At 47.2% G+C, this 14,020-nt stretch overlaps 1 protein-coding gene across 9 annotated transcripts in view; it reads left to right on the forward strand.

Annotated features, from left to right (window-relative positions):
* IRAG1 (inositol 1,4,5-triphosphate receptor associated 1) overlaps positions 1-14,020 on the forward strand; it is a 116,481-nt gene that overhangs the window by 57,248 nt on the left and 45,213 nt on the right. For 5 of the 9 annotated variants that reach the window (XM_019656223.1, XM_019656225.1, XM_019656224.1 and 2 more), the window contains 6 exons: positions 1,227-1,400; positions 2,466-2,543; positions 3,286-3,338; positions 3,546-3,590; positions 4,463-5,080; positions 7,245-7,323. In XM_019656223.1, coding sequence (XP_019511768.1) covers positions 1,227-1,400; positions 2,466-2,543; positions 3,286-3,338; positions 3,546-3,590; positions 4,463-5,080; positions 7,245-7,323 — 1,047 coding nt within the window. Of the gene's footprint in view, positions 1-1,226; positions 1,401-2,465; positions 2,544-3,285; positions 3,339-3,542; positions 3,591-4,462; positions 5,081-7,244; positions 7,324-14,020 lie in introns of all 9 variants that reach the window. The other 4 variants (XM_019656217.1, XM_019656220.1, XM_019656222.1 and 1 more) reach the window with 2 other exon arrangements.

Consider the following 14,020-nt stretch of genomic DNA (forward strand, 5'->3'; position numbering starts at 1 on the left):
ACCAGCAACTCCAGAATTATGTCCCATGAGTGGAAAGAGAGTTCCTCTTCCCCGTATACCCAACACAATTCCCAGGATTGCCTCTCATTGGCCACCCACGGCCATTCCTAAGCTGATCACTGTGTCCAGGAAGATTGAACTCATTGGCTAAGGCTGGTACACAGTTCAATCCTGGTACTTGGGATGAGGTGGGGATCGGGGTTTAGCTCCTTCTTAACTAACATAATTGAGACTCAGAAGGGTTTCACCCAATGCAAACTGGGGAGTATGACCAAAAGAAGGGGGAATGGAGGTTGGGGAGTCATTCACCTCTGAGGGGCTGGAAGGGACGGGCCTTGGGTAGAGCATGTTGGGTCAGCAAAAGTGGCTGGGCCCAGTTTGGCATTTGGATGTCACACTGGGGACCATGAAGAATCCTGATGAGGTGAGGCAGGAGAACTGCATGGTCAGATATGAATCTTAACAAGGTCACTCTGATAGGCAGTGAAGGATGGGGTGGAATGATGGTCTGGACCTATGAGATGTCTGATGTAATTGTGTAGGTAAGAGCTAATGAACAAGAATGGCAACAAGGGGCATGTTCCAGAGATATTTATAAAGTAAATTATGACTAGAACTTGATGATCAGTTGGTTGGATATGGGGGGACTGAGGAAGAGGGAGGCGTGTGGCATGACTCCTATGTTTCCAAGAAGCTGGGTGTCATTCCCCAGTGAAGTCCTGCTGGAGAAGGGACAGTTTTGGAGAAGGGTGGGGGTAAACAGTGTGAGTGGAGGGAAGAAGGGAGAGTAGGTAGCTATGGGATTGTGTCTTTGGCCCATGGTCTTTGGAGTGCTCTCTTTACCCACACACCTTAAGCTCATTAGTTTGTTGAAGAAACAGAGACTTGAAGGACGCCAGGGGAGCAGATAGCACAGAGGTGAGGCTCCTGACGGCCTTCCCTAATTGCAGAGTTCAGGACAATATTGGGAACCTAGGTGGCTTCATGACCACTTGTGACAGAGGACCTGCTATAGTCACAAGCTACAAGCTGGAGAGGCCGGGCCTGCTGAGGAAGCCCTGTCTGTCCCCATGCAGCCCTCTCCATAGCCTGGCACTGAGCTGAGGTTTGGCTGGCCAAATCTGCCCTGGGCAGCATCTCTGTGCTGAGGTGTGAGGTGGCAGGGCCTGTAAGCCAGGGGCCAAGGATTCCATGGCTCTCACTCTGCACTCACCCTCCCTCTGCAGACCCTGCGGGGCATGTCATCGACCTGGTAAATGACCAGCTGCCAGATATCAGCATCTCAGAGGAGGACAAGAAGAAAAACCTGGCGCTGCTGGAAGAAGCCAAGTCGGTGAGTGAGCGATTCCTGACCCGCCGTGGGAGGAAGTCCAGAAGCAGCCCTGCAGAGTCCCCGTCAGGTAGGATGTACAGGGGGCTACCCTGAGTCCCTCTGAGGAGGGGTGGGGGGGGCAAGGTTGCAGGTGCCTGCTTTCAAGGGGTGGCCTTTGACTCATCTGCCCCCAGGCCCCTAGGCCCAGGAGGACTGAGCCTTATGGAGGGGATCCTGCCAGGAGAGGACATCTCACCCTGTTTCAGAAGCTCTAAAATACTGACCCAACTCTAGCCCAGAAAACTTTGCTTTTTGGTTTTTGGGGCCTGTATGTGACCGTTGTGGCTTCCTGTTTCTAAAAGAAATGTCAGCCCATATGATATCCGTGAACTTGACTGGGGCTACCCCAGCCCTGAATCCTGCATGGAGGGAAATCCTCTGTGTGATGCCCATGTGCACAGACTCCTGGGTCACCCTATGTGGATAGAGTCTGCATGACCTCCCCACCTTCCCTAGGAGGCCCCGCTTTATTGGTACCTCCTCAGCAAAGGTCTGGAGAGGCTTGCACTGGGCTCTTCTCCCTGATTTCCAGCCATGGGCCCCAGCAAGGACCCTAGGTCCTGAAGGGAAGGCAATGTGGTCTTTGTCATCTTTATGGAATTGCTGAATTAGAAGGAAGATTTTGCTGGGCCCTGAAATCCACCCTGCTACACCTTTGGCTAAAGTCACTCTTTTTCCTGAGCAAAGCATTGAGGCAAGTTTTAGATGAGCCTGAAAGCACTTAGAAAGCAAGGGGAACATTTGAAATCAGGGCTATCCTAGCACGTCTGGGAGGTATAGCCTTCGGAGCTGTACCTGCCAAGCAATGCCAGGTCCTTTGTTTCTAGAAGGTGTTGTGAAGTCAAGCCCAGCAGGCTGAGGAGTGTGACCCCAATCCTCAACCCCCAAATGACCCGAGTGCCCCCTCTGTTGGGCTGGCAGCAGGGAGGTGTTGGGCTGGAGTAGGAGCCTTATATGGCAGTCTAGAATCAGTTCCTGGCCTCAACAAGGCAGACCCACTTCCCAGGGGTCAGAAATACCTGAAAGGATGTCTTTGTTAGGCTGAAGTCCTAAACCTTCACAAATGCTGGCCAGTTTGTGTCTGTCTCCACAGCGATTTCCCCAAACCTCAGCCCTGGAGCTTCTCCTGCACCTTCTCGGAGCAACTCACTCACTGTCCCCACGCTGCCCGGTGAGGTCCAATCCCCTGGCATTTCCTGCCCTGGTTTCTCCCTTTGGGTGGCAGCTCAGCCCTTCTCCTGGCCTGACCACAAGGCCTCCTATCCTTCAGGCTTCCCAGTTAGGCCCCCTGTTTGCCCCCCTTCCCAGGGGCGTGCCCAGTGGGGCCTGGCTGGGCTGCCTCAGAGGAGGAGGATGTACTTTATCTTGGGGTTTTGAGTTAATGTGGGGAGACAGAGCTAACCCAGGATGAGGCACGCTGGGTGAGGATGGGGCAAGGGGCCTATTCCTGGCACTCTCTGCCCAGAGAAGACTCAGAGGTGTGCTCCGAGCTTATTTGGAAAGGCCTTTATTTGGGCCACTCTTTGCCTTTTGGTCTCTTCCCTTTCATTAGGCTGTTTTCAGGGCCATGCCTTCAGATCAGCAGGGAAAGGACAGGGTGCTAGGGAGTGCAGCCTTTACCAGAGCTGCGGGAAAAGCTCAGCTTCGGGCCTGGCAACCTGGATTCAAAGCCCAGAGCTGACACTTCCTGGCTGTGTCACCTTGATCTCCGTCTGCCTCAGTTTCCTCATATGGTTTCTGGGCTCAGCACAGAACCTGACACATGAGAAGTATTCAACAAATGGTGGCATTACTGGCTTCCAGGCCTGAGGGAACCAAGGGAGGACATCCTGGGAACAGATGTATTTTTGCTAAAGGGACAACTGAGAGTCTGGGGTGCTGGACATCACTCACCAGTGTCTGGACCATTCCAGGTTTGGACGCATGCAGTGGCCCACAGTCCCCTCTACCTGGAGCTCCATCACAGGTAACGTGGACCTCATTGGGGATTCCTAGGCCAACTGGTCTCTCTTCTGACTGCTTAGCCCCCAAGAGGCTCTTTGTGACCCACTGAAATGAGGGTGCCAGGTGGGAGAGGCCTCTGTACACAGCTGGGGGCCTCCTTCAGGGTATTTCAAGAAGAGTTATGGTCCCTTCACATGGCTGACTGACTCAGGTTTGCTTTCTCCAGCAGAAGGGGGATGAGGCCGAAGTCTCTTCACCTCACCTTTGCGAGCCTGTGAGTTCAAACGCCAATGTGGATGATGGGGGTGTGGGAGACACAGTGTCCCAGAAGCCTGGGCTGGCCCTGGGGAGCCTGCCAGTGAGTGTGCACGAGTGGAGGGTTCAGGCTGGGGAAGCTAGAAGGTTCCTGTGCCCTGTTGTAGTTGGAAGTCTGAGGTGGAGGGAGTAAGGAGGCAGGATGCAGGGGGGTGACCTCCATTGTGGTCCTGCCCAAAGCCCTGCACCCCCAGGCAGACTGCTGACCAGTGGCCAGGCGGACTGCTGGGCCTACCAACAGCCAGGCAAGACAGCTGCTCTAGTGAAAATTGCAGGAAACCTCCAACCCCTGGTTAGGATTCTTCCTAGAGGCAGCCAGGAAAACCTCATCTTTGCTGATGAGCAATAGAAGGGCACCACATCTACCCAGAGCACAGTGCTCAAGAGCACTGAACATCATCTCATCTAGAGCTGGGTCAGGGTTAGAGTCCTCTGGGAGAGTCTCAGCACACACACAAGGCAGCCTCACAAGTACCCAGACCCAGGCCCATGGGCCCCTCACATATCAGGCTTCCCTTGGAAAATGAAAGAAGAGTGAACTTCTGAGCATTAATATATCAGCTTTGCAAGAATCACCTCATCCAATGATTCTTAACATTTTTTTGGATCATGGAACTCTCTGAGAAATTGTTGAATGCTATAAATTCTCTTCCCAGAGAGATACATAGAACACACACACACACACACAGACACACACACACACAACCCCCCCCCCAACACACATGCCCCTTAGCAAGGTCTGTGGGGGCAGAGGCCCCACAGCAGAATCGGTCCCACCTGTGTCCTCCCCTACCTGTCTCTGGGGTCCCAACTCTACCTTGTCTCTTTCAGACTATCCCCAAAGGGCTAGCTGACCGGAAGCAGAATGACCAGAGGAAAGTGTCTCAGGGCAGGCTGAGTCCTCGTTCTCCCACAGTTGAAAAATCCAAAGAGATTACAATAGAACAAAAGGAAAACTTTGATCCCCTCCAGTGCCCTGAGGCCACATCCAAGGGCCCTGCTTCTGGCACAGGCAGTGGTGGGAAAATGGCCCTGAACAGCCCCCAGTCTGGCCCTGCTGACAGCGAGCTGGGCAAGCTGCTCCTGAAGACAGCCAAGGAGGGTAACCCCCTGCCCAGAGGTCCAGCCCAGGGCTCTGGAGGCGCAGCTCCCCCGGCTCCCCAGGGAAAAGGCACAGCTGGAGAGCTGACAGTGCCCAAGGTTGGCTCCAAAGCGGAACTGCGGCCCCCTTCTTCCCGGCCGCCCCTGCTGCGGGGGGTCTCCTGGGACAGTGGCCCTGAAGAACCGGGCCCCCGGCTGCAGAAAGTGCTTGCCAAGCTGCCACTGGCAGAGGAAGAGAAGCGTTTTGCGGGCAAAGCCAGCAGCAAGCTGGCCAAGGCACCTGGACTCAAAGATTTTCAGATACAAGTGCAGCCTGTACGGATGCAGAAGCTGACCAAGCTCCGCGAGGTGGGTTCCTGGGGCCAGCTGCGGGGGGGTGCTCTCCAGGTCTGCCCCGGGTGGAAGTCTCTGGGCTCAGCCGGGCCCTGGGGCCTTGTGGGGCCCTCAACTTTTCCACCCTAATAAATTAAGCCCACTGTGAAGCATCGTCTTCATAAACACCAGTTTCAGTGGGGCTTTTGCCCCACTTACTAGGGTGAGGTCAGTCTGGGACATAGTTGCCACACAACACCAGGGGAAGGTAGTGTGTGGAGGGGTGAATGGGCCCTCAGTCTGGGCCGTGTGTTTTCCCTCTAGCCGGAGCTGGTGGCTCATAAACAGGAAGCCCTTGTCATATCTAGGACCGGGCTAGACAAGGGTGGAAGAGCTTTTCCCTTTGTGATGAGACCAAGCTTTCCTTCCTGATGCCTGTTAACAAAGGGCCTCAAGTCCATCCCCAAGTATGATAATGGCCATGAGGCGCTGGTCCCCCCATGGTGAGTTTCTTCAATGTCCGTGATGTCCCCCAACTTTCACTGGCCATCAAACCAGGCACAATGGTCTCTCATCGGGCTGCCACCCTATGCAGGGGGTGGCCAGAAATGGAGGGGAGAGAAACCAGAATGCTAGGGTCAGAAGAGGTTAACAGGACAAAGGAGTCCTTATCCAGTCCCCTCTTCCCCAGAGGGCCAACCCAGGCCACAGGCCAAGGCGACTGGGACTTCACAGGGTAGGACCTGGTGCCCCCACAGCTGAAGCGGGACAACACTCTCCTGGCTCCTCCACAGAGGAGCGTGGGACAGGGAAGGAACAGAGGCATGTGACATGTGACAGTAGTCAAGCACACGTGAGGGGGTGTCAGCAGGGATACTCTCCAGTGCTGGCCACTGTCCTATTCAGAACCTTCCACGATGCTGAGTCGGAGGCTCTGGGATCTAGGGCCTGGCTGCTGATGTTAACATTTTACACAGAAACCCCACCCAGCCGGGCAGACCTCACTGACTAGTGGATTAGCACAGGCCTGGAGGGGCTGCCCGTGGTGCGCCACAGATCTCTGGGGAAGATGGCACCAGGGGGCCCGACAACCAGGTACTTGCCTTCATGGACCTCTGGCCATGAAGAGAGGCCAGGCCCAGGCAACAGGCCCACACACCGAACACCCCTGCAAGCTTCTCTCTGCAGCAAAGAAAGCCACAAAGAACCTGGGGACCCCATCCCATTCACTTCTGCCCTGACAGCAGAGCACCCCCATCCCAGTCCAGTATTCTAAGAGCTGATTGGCTGTGGGCCTCTGGCTTGCTAAGGAAACAGGTAAAGGGCCCTGTCCTGTGACTTCTGTTTGGGCCAGAAGCACCTTTGGCTGGCCCCATCATTTCCTTCTTTACCCACGGGACAAACTCTTCTAGTGGCCTCTGCCACACGGATGACCAAGAATCCCTTTATAGTACCAGTCACAGGGGCAAGGATCTGGGTCAGGCATTTCCACTTGGGGGTACTCGTCTGGTACTGATGGACTAGAAGAGGTGTGAGCCTACCTGTGCCACATACTGTGCTCAGTATCCCCATCTCTCCCAGGGCTCTGCCTGCTGAGGCCCCAGGCAGGACAGTGGCTGCTGGACCTGCTCCTTTAGGGCACCAGTTCTCAGGCCTCATTTGTCTGGAGAGTTTAACAGCTCAAGAGGTGCCATAACAGGCCACTGAGGAACTGAGTGGGGGCAGTCCACAACGCCTGGAAGTGGACACTCACTGCCTAGATCAACGGGGCAGGAAGCCCCAGCACCTCGGAGCATAGTTATGAACTCACCAAAGATGACTTCCACGGGCAGACCCATCCACACGCAGGGGACCCGCCTGTCCCCAGAGCCCTGGGCTCAGCTTCTGTTTGTCCTTCAGCCACAGTGTGACTGGCAGCTCATTCATCAAGTCCCACAAGCATTTTTTAAAAGCAAACAGTTCTTACCCAAAAAATGTGGTGCCAAAAGTGGAGTTTAAGGCACCTTTATGGGCTGGGAGAAGAGCCATCTTCCTGGTGCCCCTCAGATGTCACCTTGTCATGACTGTCTACCCACCTTTGAGGCTGCACCTAGTGACTCCCACATGAGGCTGAGTGGTCACAGAGCCATCGACAAAATGGAGAGAAGAGCCCAGCCTGAAGTCCTCATCTGAAATGTTGTCTTTTGCTTTTTCTAAAAAGGAGCACATCCTGATGAGAAATCAGAATTTAGTGGGGCTCAAGCTTCCAGACCTTAGTGAAGCGGCTGAGCAGGAAAAAGGTAGGTGGGACTGGGGCAGATGCTCTCCTCAGGCCAGGACTGGATTCATTTCTTCCAGATCAAAGAAGGTAAAAGTGCAAACACTAGTCTTCCTGTCAGAGCCTTTGTCTGTCCCAGTGGCAAGCATGGGCTGTGCACAGAGCAGGCCCTTGGCAAATATTTGCAGGTGAACAGATTAATCAGATCATGTTTCCTGCCCACTCAGAGAACCTCTAAACTTGTCTCCTTCCAACTAGCCCAGACCCTGCCAGCCCTCGCCAGCCTTGTTAGCACCTAGTGGGTCTGGAAGGGTGACTGAACTTTTGACACTTCTGTTTCCATTCACACCCAGGAAGCCACCCAAATAGAATAGTTCCGCTTTTCAAGACATCAGAGTCATCTCTTGCTTTCTAATCTGCTGTCACCACAAAGTCCTGAGCCCTAGCCCTTCTCTTCCAGTGACCGCAAGTCCCCACCCAGCCATCCTGCCAGACGCATCTTCTGAAAAATGAGACTTTGGGTCTCTTCCCCCTTACCCCCTCATCCCTGGCTCACTTCTCCTGATATCTCATATCTCGTGCTGCCCGTGGTCAGTCTCAGCATAGAAGCCTTCTGCTTAAGGGTTGTCATATGCGCATGTCCAGGATGCCACCAACCATGCTGGAAGCCCCTGGTCTGAAACATAGTAACTGACACCTACCTATTCCACATTAACAAGAAGTTTCCCGGAAGTAAAATTTCTGACAATCTTTTAAGTGCTAATTAAAAAAAAAAATTAACCCTCTTTAGAAGAAATCTTTGGAAAAATTATTATATGCTGCTCTACTTTTCATTTTTAATTTGTTTATTAAAGCAGATTCAAAACACTAAGAAGATTTACCTTAAAATTTCACCCACAACTCCATAAAGTCTGAAAAGGCAACAATTTGTATTTATCCAGTACTTATGCATACTTATAAATTATTCACAATTTATTTGATGGTAGACATAACTTCATGTTTCTACTTTTTAAAAGTTACTTCATCGCTAATTACATATATTTCAACTTGTTCTCATATTTATCAGGCTTTGCTTTTGCTCTGTAATACAGTGAGAACCAGATAATCAATAATGGGTGCATACTATTGTTTTGTTTTGGTGTCTCTATTGTTGGGTATGTCAGATGTTTACAGTTCTCGTAGCTATGATGAACAACCCTACCATAAACATCCTTGTACTTGTAGCTTCTTTCTTTCTTCCTTTAATTTACTCCCTTGGGATAAATTCTCAGGCTTGAGAGTCACTGGGTCAAAATGTAGAAACATTTGTATTTACCAAATTGCTTCCAAAGTATTCCACTCCCTGCACAGACTAAGTGAGGAGTCTTCCTGAGAACTACGAGCACTGGACTTGGCTTTGCTTTTGCTCCGTAATACAGTGAGAACCAGATAATCAATAATAGTAACAAATATAATGTATTATTCATGGTATTAGTATGAGATGTCCCTTCATTATTACTTCAATTAATTTGCTAGCAAGTATGCTCAAATGTGAACTTTTAAAATATTTCCTTTTTCCCCCCCCCCTTGTTGGGTGAATAGTAGCTACTCATCCCTTTACCCATGTGTCCATTTGGGTATTGGGTTTTTCATTGGTTGGTTGGTTTTTGTTGGTAATCTTTATAGACTCTATGAATACTAACTCTTCATTGGCTGTATTTTCTCATACTTTTTTGTTCTGCCATTTTTTGCTTTTTAACAAGTTCTGTGTTATTTTAGAGAAATTGTAGTTTTCATAGAATCTTTTTTTTTGCCTCTTTTCCTTTGAGAAGTCTTCCATTATTTAAATCATTATAGAAATATTACTTCTCTGTAATTGGGATGGCAAATCTGTTTTCTACTAGTTTATCTGTAGTTTGATCTATTCATATTTATTTTGCTAATACCTCTGAAATTTATTTTAAGATACAGGTACCTGAAGATTTAAGATATTATTACCTCTGTAATATTTTAATTGTGTTTATATTTCTTGTTATATTGTGGCTTAGATAATTACATACTACAGTCTTTTTTTAATCTATTTCAAAGATTAATTCTGGGCCTTTGAATCTGCTTCATTCTGATCAGAACTGCGCCATTTTAATTACTGCTGCCTTGTACGTTCTAGTGTGTAGTAGGGTTACATTTCCCTCATTGTTCTTCTTTTTCAGAACATTTATTGTGTTCTAGATGCAAAGATTTAATGTTAATTAAAAGGAAAAACAACTGGTCAAGGAGTCGGGGGGTTTGAGTTCACGTGTCAGTCCAGACACCAATTAATGGGGCCTTTAAATATGTCCCACCACCTCTGTGGGTCTCACTCCCTCTTGGACTAGATGACCTTAGAAGGATCTTAACTCGAACCTAAGATTCAAGGATTCCAGGTCCTTTCCAGTTGGCCTCGTATCTACCTACTTCTCTAAGTGAAATTTATACTATTTTATACAATTTAATTGCAATTGCTCTAAAGCTATGCATTGGATGCAGAAGAACAGTCCTAGTTTTGTTTGTTGTAACTTGTAGATTTTTAAATTATTTAATTTGCAAACATTTAGTTCTCATTCAGACACATGGTTTGTCCCTGTGTCAATTTGGGTATTCCTTTCTTTTTCCTCTAAAATATTTAAGGTTCTTTGTATAGGTCTCCCATATCTCTTATTGGGGCACATTCTATATGATTTATATTTTTGCTTATTTATGAAGAAGACATTTTTCATTAGATTTTTCTAGCTGATAAATAGTGGCATAGATGAATGCTGCTTGGTATTATACATGTTTCTTGTATAATATTAACATGGTACAGTGATTACTATGGTAATTAACTAGCATGATTACTATAACCAGAGTGATCACTTACTGTGCTAAACATTTGACAATATTTCATGTGATGCTCACAAGAACCCTGGGAGATAGGCCTTATTATACTCATTTTACAGATGAGGAAATTGAGACTTGGGGAGGTTAAGTTCAAATGGTTATTAATTGATGAAGTCAGGATTGGAACTCAGATGTGTCTAAGTCCAAAGACTCTTGACAACTTTGCAGAATGCCTTTCTTTTTCAAATTCACAATCTAACTATCTGTTATTTTTATCAAATTCACTATTTGTCTTAGTTGTGTGTGTGTGTGCATGTATTTCTCTTGTGTATCTATATATGTTTTATTATTTTGCAACATTCTCTAATATGATATTGGTGATAAGAACTTGCTTGTCTTGTTTTTAATGGATTTGTTCTTGTGTTTCTCTTTCAAGGATCATGTTGTGTCTGATTATTAAATGAATGCACTATTTTAATTTTTAATTATTTTGACTTCATATTTTATATTATAAAATAAAGATATAATAAAATATAAAATATAATAAAATATAAAATTTTAAATAAAATATAAAAATATGTAAAAATAAAGTATATTAATATTTTATGTTTTATATATTTCTTATATTTTATGCTTTCATTTTTTTAATTTTAAGAAAGTATTCTTGTCATCCAAGTTTCATGTTGAATTTTATTACATTGCCTTGGATATCTATTGAAAGAATAATTTATAGTATATAATTTAATATATTAATTAATAATTTTCCATATATAGCAATAAACCCTTGTGGACCTGGAATAAGAAGAGTTCTTATTATCTAGGTGAACAGAGATTACTTAGAGAGACACTTAAATATTCCATTTCATATTATGATAGCTTATATAAGGGAGAAGGATCTGGAGGTGCTGGAAAAGCCTTCCCTAGAAAAGTGACACTTGAGCAGATAGCTAAAGACTGAATGGAAGTTTATTAGGCAGAGAAGAAGAACATGCCAGGTAGAGGGAACAGCATGTGCTGAGCCTAAGGAGGAGGAAGAATGAATGGCTGAAGATCCCACAATGCTGGGGAGGTCAGCAGGGCTAACCACACAAGCCTTACAGGTCCTACTAAGGTTTCTAGTGCTCATCCTAAGCATAGAATGAATGAAACCGTTGAAGATGCTGAACTGGATTTGCATGTCACATATTCCTCTGGCTGCTTGTGGACAGTGGATTGAGCTGGGAGAGGGGTTCAGGAGTGCAGACAGAGGGACAAGATAGGCTTTTGAGATTCCCAGGGAACTGATAATGACAGCCGGGACAAGGCCCTCTCCGGGGTGGCCAGGGCCTGAGCCTTTTTCATCTCTGCACCCCCAGCATGCAGTCCAGAAACTGGCCCACAGTCAGACCTCCAAATGATTGAGACCTAAACATCTTGCAAGTGGTCCCTGTGAAGAGCACTGGTTGGATTGCTGGAGAGACCATATGCAGCAGGGAAAAGAGCTCCCCAGTCCTCAGAAACTGAAGGGTGGCCAAGGTTCTTAAGACTCCAGAATGTTCTGATAAGGATCTTCCCCCTCTCCCTAAGGAACAGCAAACAATCATCATAAGAGACACGAGTTTCCCCCATGAGATCATATGCACTGTTGTACTTACAGCCTGTTAAAGGGCCAGCCTTCCCAGCTCCCGGGGAGTGCTCCCAAAGCCTTTTGTCCTGGACACGAAGGAAATGAGGCTCTTTGATGAGGAAAAGGAGGTCACAGCTCTGCAGATATCAACCAAACCCACGTGGTTGCTCTCCACATCTCTAGCACTGTCCTATATACTGTGCAGCACAGAGTACAACATCCTACTTCGCTGGCAAGATAAGAGTTCCACAACCTTGATGATAGGAATTAAAATATATGCTAGGTTCCTGCTAGAATAAAGACCAGTATCACATAAAAACATTGTATCGGCTCAGTGAAGTAGGTACTATTATCATCATCCCCATTTTATAGATGAGTAAATGGAGGCACCTAGAGAATAAGAAACTTGTCTTATTCTATGTGGTGAGTGGTTGAAGCTAGAGCTCTTAACCGCACAGATCCTAAAAATGAGAGAAAATGGAGGGAAGGTGCATTTATTGAACTCCTACAATGATTAACTTTCCGTGTCAAAATTTGGTATTTATAGGAGTCAAATTCATTTATCTAATAATTTTACTTCTAAGATCCACCTTGTTCCTATTAACATTGGATAGAGAGGTGTTGCTCTAGGCAACAACATGGAGGAAGAAACAGTCTGCTCAGGAGTGGTGAGTCAGTCACAACAGGTTTCTAGGAGGAGCAGCTTTGAGAAGAGGAAGAGAAGGGTATCCAAAGCAGAGGAAACAGCATGAGCAAAGGCATGCAGGCATCTTCCAGTGAGTAGCATGTTCCGGGAACAGAAGGACTCCATTTAATCAAGTATGGGCCATGTGCCCCAGGGAGATGGGCAGCAAGAGTCCACCTTGTGGGTGAGGATCAGGGAGAGTGACAGCTTTGAGGGGCAATTGATGCATTTGAACTTCATTCAGGACCTCTTGGAAAGCCACAGAGCCTGTAGGTAAGGAAGCATTAGGGTCAAACTGAGTTTGAGAATAATTCTGGACAGATTATGAAAGCTGGCCTGAACCAGGAGAGGCTGGAGGCAGGGAGACCAGGTAAGAGGGTCAGGAAATAACCTGGTGAGAGATGATGAGACTGTAGGCTGAGATGGACAGGTGGGGATATGGGGAGGACAGGTTTGAGAGCTATTTGGAGGTCAGTTTGGCAGGACGTGGTGAAGGGGTGGAGTGGAGGGGGAGACCAGGAAGGCTGCCAGGTGTCTGTCTGCGTGGCTGAGATGATGGCGCCGTTAATCAGGACTGGGAGCAAAGTAGCAGCTCACTTGAGAATGAAGGCAGTGAGTTTCGGTTTGGACATGTGGCATGCCCGTGGGGAGCAGCTTGGATGCCACAATCTGACAGACCCAGTTTTGCATTCTGGCTCTACGCTAACTAGCTGGGACCCTGGGGAATCTAATTAGCAGAGCCTCAGTTTCCTAGCTTGCAGTTTCCCCAGAAAATGAGCTTAGCAATACTTTGCAAGGCTGTTGTAAGGAACGAAAGAGAAAGTGTGTCTAATGTATAGTTGACATTCAGTAAATGGTAGCAGTTGAAAATGGCTTTTATTATCTTGATCCAGGTGGCAATGTCTAGGAAGTGGGTGGGTTTCTAGCCCTGGATGTTGAGAGAGGTGTGAGCTAAGGCAGAGACATGCAGTGAATAAGCAGACCTTCCAGACACCCCAGTCTGGGCTCAGAGCCCTCAGTCTCAGACAATGAAAAGGCCTCCCTGAGAAGATCCATCTGAAGAAAGTTTATTCCTAACCAGTAGCTTTGCCCTTTTTGGAAACATCCTAGGGCTCAGAGCACCTTTAACCAGAATCCCCAAAAGTGACTTTTCCAAGTCCCTGAGATTGCCAGAAACAAATGCTTTCATTGGAATGAGCTAGTACAGACAGCTATTTTTAAAATAATTATACTGCTTTTGTTAAAAATAGCTTCTATTTATTCTTTTAAAATTCAATTAGTAGTGAAAAATAGAAAGTAAAAATAGCTTACACCAAATGTCCCCTTCCTCACAAACACAGGAGGGAGAGAGGAAGGAGAGAAATTATGCTAGATTGCTAGGTATACTTTTTGAAATAAAATGTATTACAACTTAATTGAACTTCAATTAAAATGAAGTGACACTGTAGGACTTGCCAAATTTTGGTAATTGCTTTCTCCAGAAAAAAGAGATTAGCTTTTTAAGGTTTAAAATATATATTATGAAATGCATTAAGGGTTTGGAGTCATTGAGGTACTTTTTTTACATTACATGTTTCAAATTTGAAGTATTGA

This window comes from Hipposideros armiger, unplaced genomic scaffold, assembly GCF_001890085.2.
Source record: "Hipposideros armiger isolate ML-2016 unplaced genomic scaffold, ASM189008v1 scaffold_256, whole genome shotgun sequence".
Lineage (NCBI taxonomy): Eukaryota > Metazoa > Chordata > Mammalia > Chiroptera > Hipposideridae > Hipposideros > Hipposideros armiger.